This window comes from Diospyros lotus, chromosome 14 (genome assembly GCF_014633365.1).
Source record: "Diospyros lotus cultivar Yz01 chromosome 14, ASM1463336v1, whole genome shotgun sequence".
In the NCBI taxonomy this organism is placed as follows: Eukaryota; Viridiplantae; Streptophyta; class Magnoliopsida; order Ericales; family Ebenaceae; genus Diospyros; species Diospyros lotus.
The window spans coordinates 12,905,284-12,923,180 of record NC_068351.1 but is presented as its reverse complement, the minus strand read 5'-3'; the positions used below and the strand labels follow the sequence as shown (position 1 = coordinate 12,923,180).

The following is a 17,897-nucleotide window of genomic DNA, read 5'->3' as shown; positions in this document are numbered from 1 at the left end:
ATTAGAGTCACTAAAGGTAGCCATATACGCCCTTGAATTAAACTAATTATCACCATTGGACCGACCAAAACCACCAAAGCTCTGGTTAGGAACTCGCTGGAAGTTTTTGTCAAATTGATGGTAACAATTATCCACAAAGTGTCTTGGTTTCGCACAGAGTTGACAGTAAACACGTTTGTTACCTCGTCTTCCTCTATTCATATAACTAGTCCCTCTCATAGTGTTACCTCCTCCACTGCTATTACCAAAACCAGTACTATTCTGTGTAGAAACATTTGCAATATTTGCAACATGTGCACGCATACTAGAATTCAGTGAATCAAAAGTAGTCATAGATGATGAATTCTTAACATACAACCTTTGCTCATGCATCAAGAGTAAGTATAGAACTTTTTTCAAATCAATCTCATCCATTTGATAAGTTAGTAGGCTCACAACAGTTTCATATTCCTGATCTAGTTTGTTTAATATGGCAAGTAGTAAGCCCTTGTCAGTTAGTGGCTCGCCTATTGCTGCCAGAGCATAACCGATTGTCTTGATCTTAAGAATATAATCATTTATGGAGAGATAATCTTTCTTAATGGACCATAATTTTTGTTTCAATTGAAAGGACTTAGCTATCGTTTGGCGAGCATAAAGATTCTCTAAGGAAAGCCATACCTCGGTAGATGATTCACAGTGAATCACCTGCGCCAAGATCTCTTCACCAATTGTTGAGTACAACCATCCAAGTAGGAGCTAATCCGAACGCTTCCAGCTCATGTACTCAGGATTGACAACGGACTCGCCTCCATCTGAATCAGGCAAACTCTTTGGTGGAGGTGACACCTTGTTGAGGAAAGAAACCAGGTTGAACGCCCTTACTGTGGTGAGTATTTGAGCCTTCCAGAATATGTAATTACTAGAATCAAGCCTTGTAGGAATAAAGCTGAAGGCCTTCGCTACTGTTGCGAAGTCGGTCTAAGAAGCAGAAGATAAGGACGAGGAAGAATGAGGAGAGGGAGAGGAAAACGAACCGCGATCTTGATTCGAGGCCATTAGGACAAATGATTGGCTCTGATACCATATAAGTGAACCCTAGGTACTGAGAACGAACAAGACACGAGGTGAAGAATACATCGACATATCATATTTAGAATCACGAATCAAAGATAAGAATTACAAGAGCAATAAGCTGATATATATACTGCTCAAAGCATAACAGAAAGAAACCGCCAAACAACTTAAGAACTAATGCAAGGCTACCAGCTACCAACAACAACAACAACTACTACTAGATACACAATCAAATGTAAACCAAATGTAATACAACACCATAACTATCACAATAAGACATTAGGTGCTTCCACAAAGTATAAGTGTTTTGTATTTTTGTACTTGCTATGCTTAGTTTGTTTCTATTGTGTTTCCGGTAACTTATAGTTATTGTTAGTTAAGCATCGTTTATTAATAAGAGTGATGCGCTATATGTATAAATGGCCACGCCTCTTGTTTGTTTTGTTATGTTTTTGATTCCCTGTATTAGGAAAGTTACTGTGAGACTTTTTCCTTGTTCCTCTCGTGTTCTCTGTTCTTTTGTGCCCTAGAATTTCATTACGTGGTATCAGAGCCAATGGTTTGCAATTCGAACTCCTCTTCGTCTCCACGTAATTCCTCTTCCTCAATAGCCTCGCAATTTGATTTTTTTGCGGTGGCTAAAGCGTTCAGTTTCATTCCAATTAAGCTCAACTCGAGCAGCTACATCTTTTGGAAAGCACAAATCCTTGCAACACTTAGTGCATTTGATCACTTCGTGCATTTGATCTTGTGCTATTTGTTAATAAGGTGCCACTGCCACCGAAGTATCTGTCAATTCTAGATTCAGCGTCAACGGATGGTGCAGTTGTTGATGCGATCAATCTCAATTATTTGGCTTGGATGCGGTTAGATCAATTATTGCTTGGGTGGCTGTTTTCCACGATCGATAGGGAGGTTCTCGTACAGGTGATTCATTCTGAATCATCTGCTAAGGTATGGAATTCCTTAGAAAATCTTTATTCGCGACAAATAATTACTAAGTCATTCCAGTTGAAACAACAACTAAGGTCTCTTAAGATATGTGCATTGTTAGTGAATGATTATGTCTTGAAGATTAAGACTATAGGCCATTCATTAGCAGCAATCAGAGAACCTCTAGATGATAAGGAATTGCTTCTTGCTATTCTAAATGGACTTGATCATGACTATGAAATAGTTGTCAGTTTGATAACCTATTAAATGGATGAGATTAATATAGAAAAGGTGCAATACTTGTAGTTAATACATGAACAGAGGCTGTCATCTAAGAATTTGCAATTGGTTGCTTCTACTTTTTATTTGGAGTTACATATGTCCCCTGGCATGATTGTTAATATGGCACAGTTAGCAAGAAATGGATTTGGTGATTTTGTTGCTAATAGAGAAGGTTACATGACTAGAGGAGGAAGATTTGTTAATAGAGGAGGAAGAGGACGAGGTAGATCTTCGAATAGAAGAGTTTATTGTTAGCTTTGCGGTAAACCAAGGCACTTTGTTGACAAGTGTTACTATAGGTTTGACAGAAATTTCTAGAGAACTACTAATCTAGGGTTTGGTCATTTTAATAATGGTGATGGTCAGTCAGAATCCAAGGCGTATATGGCTGCCTTTAGTGGTTCTAATGGAGCCTACATGAATGATTTAGGACATAGTTCTGAAAGGCGCGAGGCGCAGCGAGGAGCAAAGGGTCCTGGAGCCTGAGGCGCGAGGCGCACGAGGCGAGGCGCGCCTTTGCGAAGCGAGGCGCACCTTTTAGAAAAAAAACTAAAAATCTTGTAAAATCATAAAAAACTATCAAATTATCAATAATAACACATGCATATCATTAATGTTTCATTATCTTCAAATTCTAAACTAACAACATCAAAGTTAATTCATTCATCATACAATTTCTAAACTAGAAACATCATCAAAGTTCAAACTTAAAGTCTCAAACTCAAACAAGTACCAACCATCGTGCAAAGTTCTAAACAAACATATAAACACTACAAGTCCACAATCAATAAAGAAGTTTTAATCATCATCATCATCATACCCTTCACCAAATTGAAAATCATCATCTTACGGTGCCATATTTTGCTCATCCCTGATTCCCTGTTATTTTTCTTCTTTTGCATGTACTCTCCAATCTCTTGTTTTATTGATGGAGGACATTTTGGAATAGCTTTAGTATTCTCCACAATCAATAAACACTACAAGTCCACAATCAAGAAAATGCTTTCATTTTGAAAAATGCTATTTTTCTAGGTCTGGAAGATTAGCGCATTTTTTCTAAGTCTGGAAGATTAGGGCATTATAAGGAGACATATAAGAAAATGTTTTCATTTTGAAAAACTAGCTCCCGGTATTTTGATAGTTAATATTCATTGTTGTTAAAATGATTTTTAATGAATTTTTCAAGAAATAGTAGGTATGTATTTTGGGGGTGGTAAAATCGCTAAATCCTGAATTTGTACTAAAATCAAAATTCTATTTTCTTATTGTTATGGATTTTGATTTTTTAGATATTTTTATTGAATCCAAATGGGGGGTACTTTCTTATTTACATTTATGTATTAAAGTAAATGGAAGGTAAAATATAAATAAAAGAAAATGTGGACATTTACTTAAACTAAAGAAATGTAAATAAGTAGTGATGTATACATGCTGAAATTGAGAAGAGGGGATGCTGGAGAGGAGAGAAAAAAGTGATGCAGGCAGGATGCAGGCGCAATTTTCATGAGGCGCGCCTCAGCGCCTCACCTTGCAAGGCGCGCGCCTTGCAGAAACCGCCTCGCCTCAGCCCAGGCGAGGCGCCAAACTGGCGCCTTAAGGCGCCTTGCGCCTAGGCGCGCGCTTAGGCGCGCCTTTAATAACTATGATTTAGGATCAGTTCCAGGTGCTTACTATAGCAATTTTCCTCTGCACCTTGATAATCTGTCCCAATCCTCAGCTTCTGTTGCAGATCTTGCCTGGTTTGTTGACTCTGGTGCAACAAACCATATCACATCTAACCTCGGTAATCTTTCCATCCATGCTCGTTATACTGGTGATGACAAAGTGGCCATAGGAAATGGTAAGACCCTACCTATCTCACATGTTGGTTATAGCAATTTATATACACAACAACAACCTGCTTCTATCATCTCTTTGCCTAATGTTCTGCATGTCCCTAATATGGAAAAGAACTTAATTAGTGTATCACAACTCACTCGTGATCACAATGTTGTTGCTGAATTTCATGCTACCTCTTGTTTGATTAAGGAGAAGGATTTCGAGAAAGTGCTACTTCAGGAAGGTCTTCAGGATGGACTCTATCGGCTGTCACCAGCATTTGCTTATGTCGCTTCCAGCAGTCCAGTCCAATCCAAATCTTCGAGTGTTCATTTGTTGTCAATTAGCGTAGCTGGTTCTCGTTGTAATAAACACAACTCATTTGTTCATGAGCAGTCTCCAAGTGCTAGAATAGCTCAATGTAATAGTGCTAGTTTACAATGGCATGCCAAACTAGGGCATTTATTATCAAATGTATTGAAAACAGTATTGAATAAAATTCATGTTCCTTTTTCACAATCTAATATATCCTTTTGTGACTCATGTAAGCTTGGTAAACTACATTAGCTTCCTTTTGTTGATTGTGAAATTAAGGCTACGAAACCATTAGAATTGGTCTATTCTGATTTATGGGGCCCATCTCCTGTTTTGTCTACTGAATTATTACATTGTTTTTGTGGATGCCTACACTAGGTACTTGTGGTTATATCCTCTAAAACTGAAATGTGATGCCCTGTCTATATTTGTTACTTCCCACAAATTTGCTGAACTGCAGTATAATTCAAAACTTAGGGCTTTGCAAATTGGTAATGGGGGTGAGTTTAAACTTTAAAGCATTCTTACCTTATCTTCAAAGCCAATGTATTCAATTTAGATTTACTTGTCCCTATACATACCAACAAAATGGTGTGGTTGAGAGGAAACATAGAGACATTGCTGAAATGGGACTCACTTTATTGGCACATGCTCATATGCCATTTAAGTTTTGGGTAGAAACATTTCTCATTGCAGTTCATATAGTACACCTCTTACCTGCTTCTCCTCTCAGATTTCAAACTCCTTTTGAATTGCTATACCATAAGCCACCAAACTATTTCTTGTTGCAACCTTTTGATTGTGCTTGTTTTCCTTACCTTAGACCCTATAATAAGCACAAATTTGATTTTATACCTCCAACTGTGTTTTCATTGGATATAATCACATTCAAGCTGGTTATAAGTGTATGCATCGATTAGGAAGGGTGTATGTACCCTGTCATGTCCAATTCAATCCTCTCGAGTTTCCTTATCCAGCTTTGTTCTCTTTGTTTTCTTCTTCTGTGTCTAAGTCAGCTTCCAGTGGGCTTCAATGTGGCAGATCTACCACAATATTTCCTTCTTTTCAATTTCCTCCTTCATCTTCTTCTTCTTCACCTCGTCAAGTAGCACTACCCCATAGTCCTTCTCCTAATCTTGTTCTGGCTCCATCTCCTTCTTCACCTCAAACCAACAGTCCTTCAGTTGCTTCTTCCCCTTCTTCTTCACTACCCATTGCAACTGCTCCCTTACCTAGATCTAAAGCTACCCCTGCACCTTCTATTCATCTTATGGTCACTAGATCCAAAGCCAAAATTGCTCCTACCTCACCTCATGCTTTAGTTAGCACTCTTGAACCTGATTTAGTTCATGAGGTTCTCTTAGACCCACGATGGGTTCAAGCTATGGAGGAGGAGATTTATGCTTTGCACCGTAATCATACTTGGGTTCTTGTGCCATTTTCTAAGGATATGAATTTGATTGGATGTAAATGAGTGTTTTGGGTCAAGTATAAGGCTGATGGTTCAATTCTTAAATACAAGGCTAGATTAGTTGCGAAGGGTTTCCTTCAAAACCCTAGAGTGGATTATGGTGAGACGTTTAGTCTAGTGGTTAAGGCACCTACCATTCAGGTGTTGTTCTCTTTAACAGTAACTTTTGGATGGAATGTGCAGTAAATAGATGTCAATAATGCTTTTTTAAATGGGGACTTGCAAGAAGTTGTGTTTATGACCCAATTGGAAGGTTTTGTTAGCTGTAAGTTTCCCTCAGATGTTTGTCACTTGAAGAAGTCCTTGTATGGTCTTAAACAAGCACCTAAGGCTTGGTATAATAAGTTGAGGATGGCTTTATAGAGTTGGGGATTCTCTAGGGCAACATCTGTTGTGTCTTTGTTCATTAAACAAACCTCAGCTTATGTCTTGTTCATTTTGGTCTATGTGGATGACATCTTGCTCACTGGTTCTGATAATATAGCTCTTTAAGTCTTGTTTTGCTGATTTGGATACACACTTTGCCTTAAAGACTCTTGGTTCAGTTAACTACTTCCTAGGGTTTGAGGCACATTGAGATACAAGTGGCCTATACTTGACCCAATCTAAATATGGTTTAGACGTGCTGAAGAAGGCTCACATGCAAGATTGTAAACCCTGTGATACACCCGTGGTTTCTAGCCTTCCTTTGACTGATGAGGGTGATGTTTTTCCCAATCCATCTTTGTATAGGACTCTAATTGGTTCTTTACAATATCTGACATATATGCGTCCTGATATTGCCTTTACTGTCAATAAGTTAAGTCAGTATTTGTCTGCTCCCAAAGTGTGGCACTGGATTGCCTGCATGAGGCTACTTAGATACATCAATGGGACAATTGGATTGGGCTTGTGGTTCTCTCCCTCACTTGGTGATTTGTCTCTAATTGTGTACACAGATGCAGACCATGCTGGCTGCAAGGAGACTAGGAGATCTACCAGTGGGTTCAGTGTTTTTCTTGGACAAAACTTGATTGTGTGGGGATCAAAGAAGCAATCTGTGGTGGTCAGGTCAGTAGGAGAAGCTGAATACAGGGCTGTTGCACTAGGTGTTACAGAACTGCTATGGTTGAGATCCTTGTTTGCTGAGTTGGGATATTCGTGTAATACTACATCAGTTATTTGGAGTGATAATTTTGCAGCCAAAAGTATGGCTGAGAACCCAGTGTTCCATTCTCGTACTGAACACATCGAGATAGATGTGCATTTTGTGCATGAACAGGTTGAAAATGGTGACATTGAAGTCTGGTATATTCCTATAGCCTATCAGATAGCAGACATCTTCACTAAAAGTCTAGCCAGAGACCGGTTCCAGTTTCTATGTCAAAAGCTTGGCCTAAAGATGTCTCCTATACAAAAGAATTCCTATGATTTTTCTAGTTTCAGCAGGTTGCAGATTACAGACTGTTCCCCTACGGAGGAGTCTGATTTGGGGGGGAGTATGGAAGTATAAGTTTTTTGTATTGTTGTATTTGCTGTGCTTAGTTTGTTTCTATTGTGTTTCCGCTAACTTATAGTTATTGTTAGTTAGGCGCTGTTTATTTATAGGAGTGCTGCGCTATATGTATAAATAGCCACGCCTCTTGTTTGTTTTGTTATGTTTTTAATTCCCTGGATCAGGAAAGTTACCGAGAGACTTTTTCCTTCTTCCTCTCATGTTCTCTGTTCTTTTGTGCTTAGAATTTCATTACATTACATTCTTCTTGAAGCGAAACTGGAAGTTTTGCCTCTGTTTGGAGAACTTGTCCTTCTAGACTGAATGCACAATTTTGTTTATTTAGTTTTAATGAGTAGCTTGTTGGGTTGTTTTGGATTTTTATGTAAAAACTTGTATCATGTGAATCAGAACATGGGTAGGAATGCTTCAGAAAAAAGAATTACCTGACCTTTTTAATTCTTAATTTGTTAAAAATTTTGTTCTGCACCTACTCCTGTTGTAGGTTTTTGGGCCCTAAACTTTTAATTCTATTTTTAACTTCTCGATAGCAGTTCATGTATGTCTTTGTCTTGTTTATTAGTTACTTTTGCTTAATATACATTTATCCTTACTAGGGTCTGCAATACATATACTTTAGTTAATTTAGTTTGTAATTATCTATGGAGATATTTTATGTTGAACTCTATGTAATTTCTTGTGACTAACTGTTTTGGAATCGCTTAGTAGGATTTGTACTTGTATGATGGATGCCATCTATTGAGGTTCTCTCGAAGAATGTTAATTTGTGTCTTCTATTGTGTGACGATGTCTCTATGTAATTTTTTCTGAAGTTCAATTTTAAACACAGAAAGCTAGTTGATCTCTCAAGTTGTTTTATTCCTTTCCTACTCAATAGAGGCATCTTTCTTGGTCTGCCAAGTTGTGATCTTTACTGCTGCGGTATAGTTCTATTGTCTGTTCTGTCTTTTTGAGCATTATCAATGATTGTTCAATTAGTGATCATTTTTTATGCTTCCCCTCGGGACTTTTCAAGTGAAGAAGGAATGGTTGTTTAGGCTCATGAACATTGTCACAAGTGGACTGGAATTGTCATTGTTAATTAAATAAATGGACTCGAATCTTGTGTAGTTGTTTATCCATGAAATATTGCTTTTCTTTTTTCTTCTTCCTGATGAATAAATTTTTTATCCTTGTGGTTTCTTCAAAGCAGACTAGTGCATTTGAAGGTTCAGTTTTCACTCATTCAGATGTCAAACCTGGGATGCTGGTGAAAGCTAAAGTAATCACTGTTGATAGCTTTGGGGCTATTGTACAATTTCCGAGTGGTGTGAAGGCACTTTGTCCTCTTCGACATATGTCAGAATATGAAATAGCAAAGCCAAGAAAAAAGTTCCAGGTTATCTTAAAAAATGTCCATTTTAAGATGCTTATACTTCTGCATTTGCAGTGATATCACTGTTTTCTAAAGTCTAATGGGAGTGGAGATAACTCTTTTTATGTTGCTAAAAGTGACAATACTTATTTTCTTGGTTATTTGTTTTTAACGCCATGCTTACTTTTGGTAGTACTGTACAGGTTGGAGCTGAATTACAGTTCCGCGTGCTTGGATGCAAGTCCAAAAGAATAACTGTTACACACAAGAAAACTCTTGTATGATTTTTCATGACCTCTCCCATTTTCCTTCTTGGTTTTTTCTGGCTCTATTTTTATGCTATTAACTCCGAACTTCTATAAAGAATAGCGTGAAAGCACATTTTGTCGAGTCAAAGTTCCATTGTTCAATTGATTCATATTCTTATTTTAATGTTTATAAAGGGAGATCAAAATTCAGGATTAGTCATGTTGCACCAAGAAGTCTTTATCTAGTTGAAATGAATCCTATTGTGAACCCAGTTAATTTGAGGGAGACAACTCTGATTGATTTTAGAATTATGTTGCTCATGTACTTTTTAGAACCCGTCCCCCACCCCACAAAATAAATACCTTCATTTAAAAAAATATATGTTTCTACTATTTTGGGTGGCTTTCTGAAGTTATAACAATAGTTGTTATTCTGTGGTTAAAGGGCACATGCAATTTACACTTTCATTACTAATAGGTGCTTAAAGTGTTTGGGGAAGTCACTTTTTTCTTGTATTGAAGGGCTTTTTTTTTTTTTATTATCAAATGCTTTACGAACATTTTGACAAAAGTACTCCTTTCATGTAAACATGAATTGGTTGTGGTGTCTGCTGGATCTATAGACTGTCTACAACCACCTTTTTTCTGTATTGAAATGACTAGTACACTTTTTATCAGTCATTTCCTTAGAAACCATGTATCATGGTGCTCATAAGAAGATTCAAAGGTTTGTGGTGTGTCAGATTCGAGATCTGACAGGGGTCTCTTCTGTAATTAAGGAAGAGAAGAGAATTGGTAGGAGAGAATAACTGAGAGAATTCGAGAGAGAGAGAGAGAGAGAATTGAGTAGAAGGAGGGAAAAGATTAGTGGAATAAACCTCACATGATCCCCATCCTCTCGGTAGCTTCTTATTTATAGGAGAGTTAGTTACACTCTAGAGAGTTCTAATAACAACTCTCGGTTGTTAGGACCCAAGTGGCCATGTGTGCTAGGGCTCTAATTACAAATATACCAACTCCTAATTACAACCTTATCCCACCACTAATTGCAATAGTGCCCTTGGGCTGAGACAACCCCCCTCCCCTTGAATTATTTCTTGTTCTCAAGAAATCAAAGAAGCCTGGCCACTCGGGGATACTGGTGGAGTAGATTTGGCAAGTATTGCCAAGTGGTGTTGTCGGGGTGCAGGTGTGTCCACTGCACCGAAACCTGTGTGAGGGGAATGGAATCCTTGTAGATCACCTTTTTGTCTAGCACTGCTTGAGGCTCCACCTCCACAATCCTATTTTCAACCAATTCAAGAACCTCTCTGCAGACTTCCTCAGTTGTTCCCATTGCCTTCTTTAGGAGGGATACATGGAACATGTGGTGCAACCCTACCCTTTCAAGAAATTGTAACCGATAGGCCACTGGCCCTATCTTGGTAGTGATTCTTAAGTGCTCATATTACTTGCAACTTATTTTAAAAGTAGGACCCTTACTGAAAAGGTGTTGTTGAAACCTTTTAACCTTCAAATAGACCTCTTCCCCTACCTCAAAGTCCATAGCCAATTCCTTCTTTATAATTTGTAGTGCCTCTTGCATTGCCTGTAGGTACTGATCAGTTGAAGTTTCTGTTGGAGTGTAATGCATAACAGTTAGAATTATAGGGGGTGGGTACCCAAAGAGTGCTTCAAATGGAGTTCTCTTGTGGGCTGTATGGAAATTGGTGTTGTACCACCACTTTGCCGATGCCATCCACCTACTCTAACTCCTTGGTTTTGTAAAGCATAGACACCTTAGATATGTCTTTAGGCACTGATTTACTCGCTTTGTTTGTCCATCAGTTTTTGGATGATAAGCTGACGACAATTCCAGCCCTGTTCCAAACCCTTGGAACAAGGTTTTCTAGAACTGACTTGTAAAAATCTTATCTCTATTGGAGACAACAACCCTTGGTAACCCATGTAGCTTAAACATCGAGTTCATAAGTTTCCCAGCAACCTCTGTAGTAGTAAACGAGTGTGCCAAAGTAATGAAGTGGCTGAATTTTGTCATTTTATCAACTACCACCAGGATAGTGTCAAACCCCTTAGACCTGGGCAATCCTTTAGCAAAATCCATAGAGATCTGTTCCCCTGCTTGGGAAGGTATCTCCAATGGTTGAAGAAGACCCCGATAGGGTACTTGTTCATGCTTACACTTTTGACAAATGGTGCACTTGCGCACATACTTTGTCACATCTTTTTAAGCCTTGGCCAATAAAAAAGTTGCCTTACCCTCTGGTAAGTCATATTTAGCCCAGAATGCCCTCCTATGGGGGAATCATGCAGTGATTGAAGGATACATTTCCTTAGCTGATCATCCTCTCCAATGACCACCCTACCTTGGTATCTTAGAAATCCCCCCTTGAAGTATACCTGGACTTCTCTTGGGGTTGTATTGCGAGCCTAGTTGTATCTCCTTGATCTGTGGAGTCTGCTCATAACTACTTGTTATACCTTCTACCCAGTCAGGAACCAAAGTTGATATAGCATGGTAGCTAGCTGTATTCTCCCTTCATGATAGTGCGTTTGCCACTAAATTTTCCTTCCCTTTTTTATATTAAATAATGTTGTCAAACCCCATGAACTTGGTGATCCCTTTTCGTTGCAACTGATTTTGTGCTTTCTACTGGGAGAGAAACTTTAGATTCTCTTAGTCTATCCTTATGGTGAACTGCCTTCCTTCCAAATAGTATCTCTACTTCTCTATAGCCATTAACACAGCTAACAACTCCTTATCATAGATACTCAAGGCTAGGTGCCTTGGAGGTAGGGCTTGGCTCATGTAAGCCATAGGTCTACGCTCTAAGTACAACCCCTATCCTTGTATCATAGGCATCTGTCTCTAAAATAAACTCCTTAGAAAAGTCTAGGAGAGCCAAAATTGGGGCTTGAGTCATAGCCCTCTTGAGTGTCTCAAAGGCCTTCTCAGCCTCAGCTTCCCAGTGGAAGTTATTCCTCTTCAACAGGTTGGGGAAAGGCTTGCTTATCATCCCATACCCCTTGATGAATCTCCGGTAACAGCTAGTAAGCCCTAGGAACCCACTCAACTCCTCAAGGGTTTTGGTTATATGCCATTGCTCCATGGTTGCAACCTTTTGAGAGTCGGTGCTCGCCCCTTGACCCGATATGATGTGGCCAAGATATTCCACTCTAGTCTCTACAAAGGTGCACTTGGAATTTTTCACAAAGAGTTGTTGGGCCTTGAGGATTTCAAATGCCTTCCTAAGGTGGGTTAAATGTTGGTCTAGATTAGGGTTGTGGATTAAGACGTCATTTAAGAATACCAACAAAAATTTTCTGAGGTAAGGAGCAAAGATATGGTTCATTAGTGCTTGAAAGGTTGTAGGGGCATTAGTGAGTCCAAATGGCATTACCAAGAACTCATAATGTCCTTGGTGGGTTCGAAAAGCTGTTTTAGGATAGTTATATGGGTTCTTCTTAATCTGATGATACCTTGAAGTGAGATCTAGTTTAAAAAGAATGGAGGCCCCTGTAAGTTCATGAAGGAGGTCCCCGATAATGGGTATTGGGAATTTATTTTTGATTGTTATGGAGTTCAATTGTCTGTAATGCACACAAAATCTCCATGATCCATCATTCTTTTTCACTAGGAGGACCAGGGAGGCAAATGGGGTTTAGCTTGGTTGGATTAGGGATTTGTCTAACATCTCTTCACCAATTTTTCAATCTCAGCTTTTTGTATAGGGATGTATCTATAGGCTCTTAGGTTAACCAGTTCACTATCGGGTTTGAGGTGAATAGAATGATCAAGGAACCGGTGTGGGGGAAGGGCTGATGGATTGGCAAAGGTATCCTCAAATTCCATCAATAATAAGTGAATTGGTTCATAAGAGTGTACCTGAGTGGTGGTTGGTACTAGGGCCTGGGGCATAAGCTGCCATCCTCTCCCTTGCTTGGAGTTAGGCTCGTCCTCCCTCTGGTCCACTTCTGTCTCTATGGCATACAAGGAGTGTAGTTGCCCAATTGATGTTCCCCCTTGCTCCAGAAGTTTCTATAGCCTCTTCCCTGACATTGCCTTGCACTCTCCCTTCTCTTGACAGCCCATAAGAGTGACCTTCCGACCCCCTATATCAAAGGTGACTTCTAGAGTGTTGAAGTCAAACACTAGGGGCCTCACCGTCCTCAGCCAATCCACCCCTAGCACAATGTGGCATCCTCCTAATCTGAGAATTCTCAAATCAGCTAAGAATTCTTGTCCACTCATCACCCATTTAAATTCTTTGCATTTGTATTGACTCACCATTCTACTCCCATTAGCAATCAAAACAGACAATGGGGGAGTCTCCTGCAATTCACATTGTAGGGCAGTGACCGTTCCTTCATCTAAGAAACTATGGGTACTGCCATTGTCAATGAGCTCCACTAGATTTCTTTTTCCCACAATCCCCTTAACCTTCCATACCTTTGCCCGAGGTACAACCTTGCAAGGCATGCATGGATATCTCCCCCCTCCTTCCCTATTAGCTTGCCCTTCCTGCTCTTCCCCTTCTTTGATTTCCACATCTTCCTCTTCTCATTGGCCCTTCATTGTAAGCAACATCCTCTTACACTGATGTCTTGGACCAAATTTCTCACCACAACGAAAATAGAGCCCCAATTACCTCCTTTGATCCATAGTTAGGGCCTTAGCTAGGGGCGGGGCTGATTGGTTTCTCCCTATTGGTCCAGTCCTCTCCCATGGCTGGTTACTTCCCTTATTCCATCGTAAGAATTCTCTTGTCGGTTTCCCTTAGGGGATAACCTATGCTTCCTTGCAAAAGCTTCTAGGGCCATCTCATGGAGGTGGGCTTGCTCTACTGCCTGCCCAATTGATGTTGGGTAGAGCATCTTCACAGTGGGGTGGATTTAATCATCCAACCCACTGATGAAGCTAGACACAAAGTAAGCTTCATCTAGGGAGGGGTGTGACAGGGGTAGCAAGGATCTGAGTTCCTTGAATCTCACCTGGTATTCCTTTACGGTTCCTTACTATTTTAGCTTGTTGAATTCCTCTATGACATCTGTTATGGTCTTCTCCCCAAACTGGTTGCGTAGGCCACTTACAAACTTAGGCCAATTCCATCCTACCCTACCTTTGCACCAATTATGAAACCAGGCATCAGTCACATCATCTAGATAGGCTGCAACCATATTCACCTTCTCCCTTTCGGCGACTCTATATTGATAGAACACCCGTTTGCACTGCCTAATCCACCATCTAGGCCTATCTCTTTCAAACGCAAGAATGTCCATCTGTGGCCTCAGAAGTGTGGAGTGAGCTCCTCCAACTGGTCGAGTCAAATTCTCATCCTTTGTCTCCACCCTATCCCCTGCTTCCATTTGATCATTAGGCCTTTGTCTACTCCTTGGCATCGTCAGAATTGGCGCCGAGGAAGCCCTGGGAGGAAAGTCCATCGATAGGCTGGGGTTTGGCTGCCGAGCAAACATGCTCAAGGCAACACTCAATTGTTGGCTCAATCCAGCGAATTCCTCCGTGATCCGATTGACCACTTGATTCAAATTGGCCGCATTCTCTGATTGGCTCCGGCTGATCTCCTCTTGAGTTTGTTGAATTCCCAATTCCAAGTTCTCCAGATGATCATCTACCTGCTCTTAGCGCATTTCCAATTCAATGGCATTCAATTTGGATTCCATATGTTTCGCCCTGGTGCCTTCAACCATGTCCAATGCTCTGGCAAGATTGTCGGCTTTGATACCAATTGTTAGATCTGAGATTTGATGGAGAGTCTCTTCCGTAATTAAGGAAGAGCAGAGAATTGGTGGGGGAGAAGAATCGAGAGAATGAGAGAGAGAGAGAGAGAGAGAGAGAGAGAGAGAGAGAGAGAATTGAGTAGGAGGAAAAGGATTAGTGGAATAAACCTCACATGATCCCCATCCTCTCGAGAGCTGCTTATTTATAGGAGAGTTAGTTATACTCTAGAGAGTTCTAATAACAACTCTTGGCTGTTAGGACCCAAGTGGTCATGTGTGCTTGGGGTCTAATTAAAAGTATACCAACTCCTAATTACAACCTTATCCCACCACTAATTACAATGGTGCCCTTGGGTTGTGACATGGTGGAGCATTGTTTCAATGATTGAAATTGTTGTTTGGAAGGATAAATTTGGCAAAAAGCCTCTGCTACTGAGGCTGTTGTGTTGTGTTTGGAGCTGAGATTTGGAAAGGAAAACAACAGGAAAATAAGCAGTGTTCTAAAAATTGGGCTAGGCGCCAGCCCGAGTAAACGTCCGGCTTGGGCGCCCAGGCGGCCCCTGGTCAGCCAGCGCGCCTAGGGCTTTTTAGGGCTTTTTTTGCTAAATCATAAATCGAACCTGTTAGCGTCTCTCCCTCTTCACTCTCTTCTCATCTCAACGCTGCTGCCTCAACGCCGCCAAGCTTCATCGGCCCACCAGTAGCTCACCGCCGTTGCTGCGTCTAGCTCCATCCTCGCCGCCAAGCTTCATCATCACCGCCTCTTATCTGTCGCGTCCTCGTTGTCTCAGTGTCGTCGCCCCCGCCCCCGTCCTCGCCGTCGAGCTCCATCTCTGTCGCGGCGAGCTCCATCTCCGTCGACTTGTAACCTCTCTCTCTCTCTCTCTCTCTCTCTCTGTGGGTTGTGCGTTTGTTGCGTTTCTGATTTCTTTTTTATGTTTTTTATTTTTTATTTTATTTTATTTTCTTTTCTATTTATATATAATTATTAGATTTATATTTAATTTTTATTATTAATTATATATATTCTATAATATTTGCAAAAAATCTGCTGCTTGCTTATAGTATATTGATGTTTTTATTATTGGTTTATGTTGCATTATTAATGCTTTTCAACTTTGATTTAATTGAAAATAACATCAAATTACATTACAAAATTTAAAAAATAAAAAAAAATAACAGTTTTCTAGGCTCCGCCTAGGCGCCCTAGGTGCTAGGCCCTAGCCTAGCGCCTGACTAGCGCCTAGCGCTTTTTAGAACACTGAAAATAAGTGTTACTATGTGCGTGTAAAAAAGCTTCTATGCAAGTAATTTAATTTTCCTTTCCCTTGAAAAGTCTTTGTTCCAAATATAGGCTTAGTAGATTATGGTAGGCAAAATTGGAGTTCTATGGTGAGTGTCTAAGAGAGGCTTCCTAAGGTAGTAGAAGTTGTGGAAATTGGCTTTATAGTTTATCCTGATATTTGGTCTATACAGGATCTACAGGTAGGGTATCTGTTATTTTCATTTCTTTATTGGTTTTCATATCTTCTATGTTCCATTTTTTTTTTTCTTGTTTTGGGTGGGGGGTGTAGAGGGTTGACTAAAATATTTGGAACACAAGTAGACAACCTATTATGTTTTAAGCCTTGTTACATGTTTTATCCATGTTTATCCTTCTTTTTCTTTTGTTGGCTTGGAGTGGGTGCTTAACTCTGTTGGTAGCTTGTGTGGGATCTTTAGTTTAGGTTGTTTTATCTCTTTAGTTGGGAGGGGAGTGTTTTTTGGTTCTGGGTACAACCAGTGTGGCCTGTTTATGTTGAGAAAAACGTATCTCATAAAATATGAGGACACTAAGATCTTTGTATTAAGCAGAAAATCTGAACTCTCTACATTAAAACTGAAAACTGCTACTCCTATTTATAGACTAAAATAATCTAAAACTAAATCTAACTAGGATTCCGCAACTATCTATAATTGTGATCCAATGATAACTTGGAGTCATTATTACATACCAAATAGTTATATCTAACTTACCAAAAAATCAACTTGATAAATTCAACAGTTTCATGTCACAGGGTAGCAAATACAAGTTTGATGGTGGATTTATGGTTGGGTGTGGAAAATTCTTATATTTTTCTGGTACATAGTTGAAATGAATTTCATTATGTCTTCCTGTTGTTGAAGATAATGAGCTGTGACATTGGTTTTCATCATCATTGTTTTAGGAGTGATGTTTAATGTCCTCTAAATTTGGTAAATTATCCGGGTTTGATGTAATAGGATTGATATGAATTGTATGTTCTGGTGGTCAAGGTCACCTTGTGACTTTGCTATTAAGTTATAGAGATAAATATTACATATTTGAATATAATGCTTCTGAATTAGTTTATTCTCTAATATAATGCTTCAATTGAGGTTAGGTAAAGTCAAAGCTTGGAATTATTAGTTCTTATGCTGATGCAACTGAAGGATTAGTAACACATGGATGGATAACCAAGATAGAAAATCATGGCTGCTTTGTGCGGTTTTACAATGGGGTACAAGGATTTGCCCCCAGGTTAGTGCAGTTGTTGTAATATTGGTTCTGTTACTTTATCCTTTATTCTGAATTGTAATGATAAATGTGATGATCTATGAAGCACAAGCACTCCAAAATGGGTTCAATATATATCTGATGCATATGTGGCACACACTGCTATAGGATATGTCAAATATATGATCAGACATGCCACATTATGTTTCTATTGGTGATGACCTGTTGGACACATGTAAGTCATGTTCGATGTTTAGTACACCACATGGCGGGTCCAATGGAGAATAGTGGGTTGAAATTTGATTGACTTAAATCTTAAAGTTGTATGTATACTATTGCTGTTTCTTTATCAATATACTACAACAACAACAACATATCCAGCCTTTATCACACTATGTGGGGTTTCTTTATCAATATGTTGGATGTTATTGATATATTAATTTTGGATGTTTTATACTATGGTCTTTTAGACCTGTGATTTTATATATATTGTCTATTTTTTTATGTTAAATTAGTGTTATATTTTTTTTGTTTGATCTTGATTTTATTTTTGATCTTAAAATGGTTTTGTTGAAGTTTATTTGTAGAATGCAGATAACAAGTACTAACACCCCCCCCCCAAGTTCCAGCATTTGCATATTTGATACTGATTGATTTTGCATGAGTATTGT

The 17,897-nt window shown here is 39.3% G+C and overlaps 1 protein-coding gene across 2 annotated transcripts in view; it reads left to right on the top strand.

Moving 5' to 3' along the window:
* LOC127790820 (rRNA biogenesis protein RRP5) overlaps positions 1 to 17,897 on the top strand; it is a 120,464-nt gene that overhangs the window by 40,959 nt on the left and 61,608 nt on the right. For both annotated transcript variants that reach the window (XM_052320516.1, XM_052320517.1), the window contains exons 12-14: positions 8,563 to 8,748; positions 8,928 to 9,002; positions 17,114 to 17,250. In XM_052320516.1, the coding sequence (XP_052176476.1) occupies positions 8,563 to 8,748; positions 8,928 to 9,002; positions 17,114 to 17,250 (398 nt within the window). The remainder of the gene's footprint in view (positions 1 to 8,562; positions 8,749 to 8,927; positions 9,003 to 17,113; positions 17,251 to 17,897) is intronic.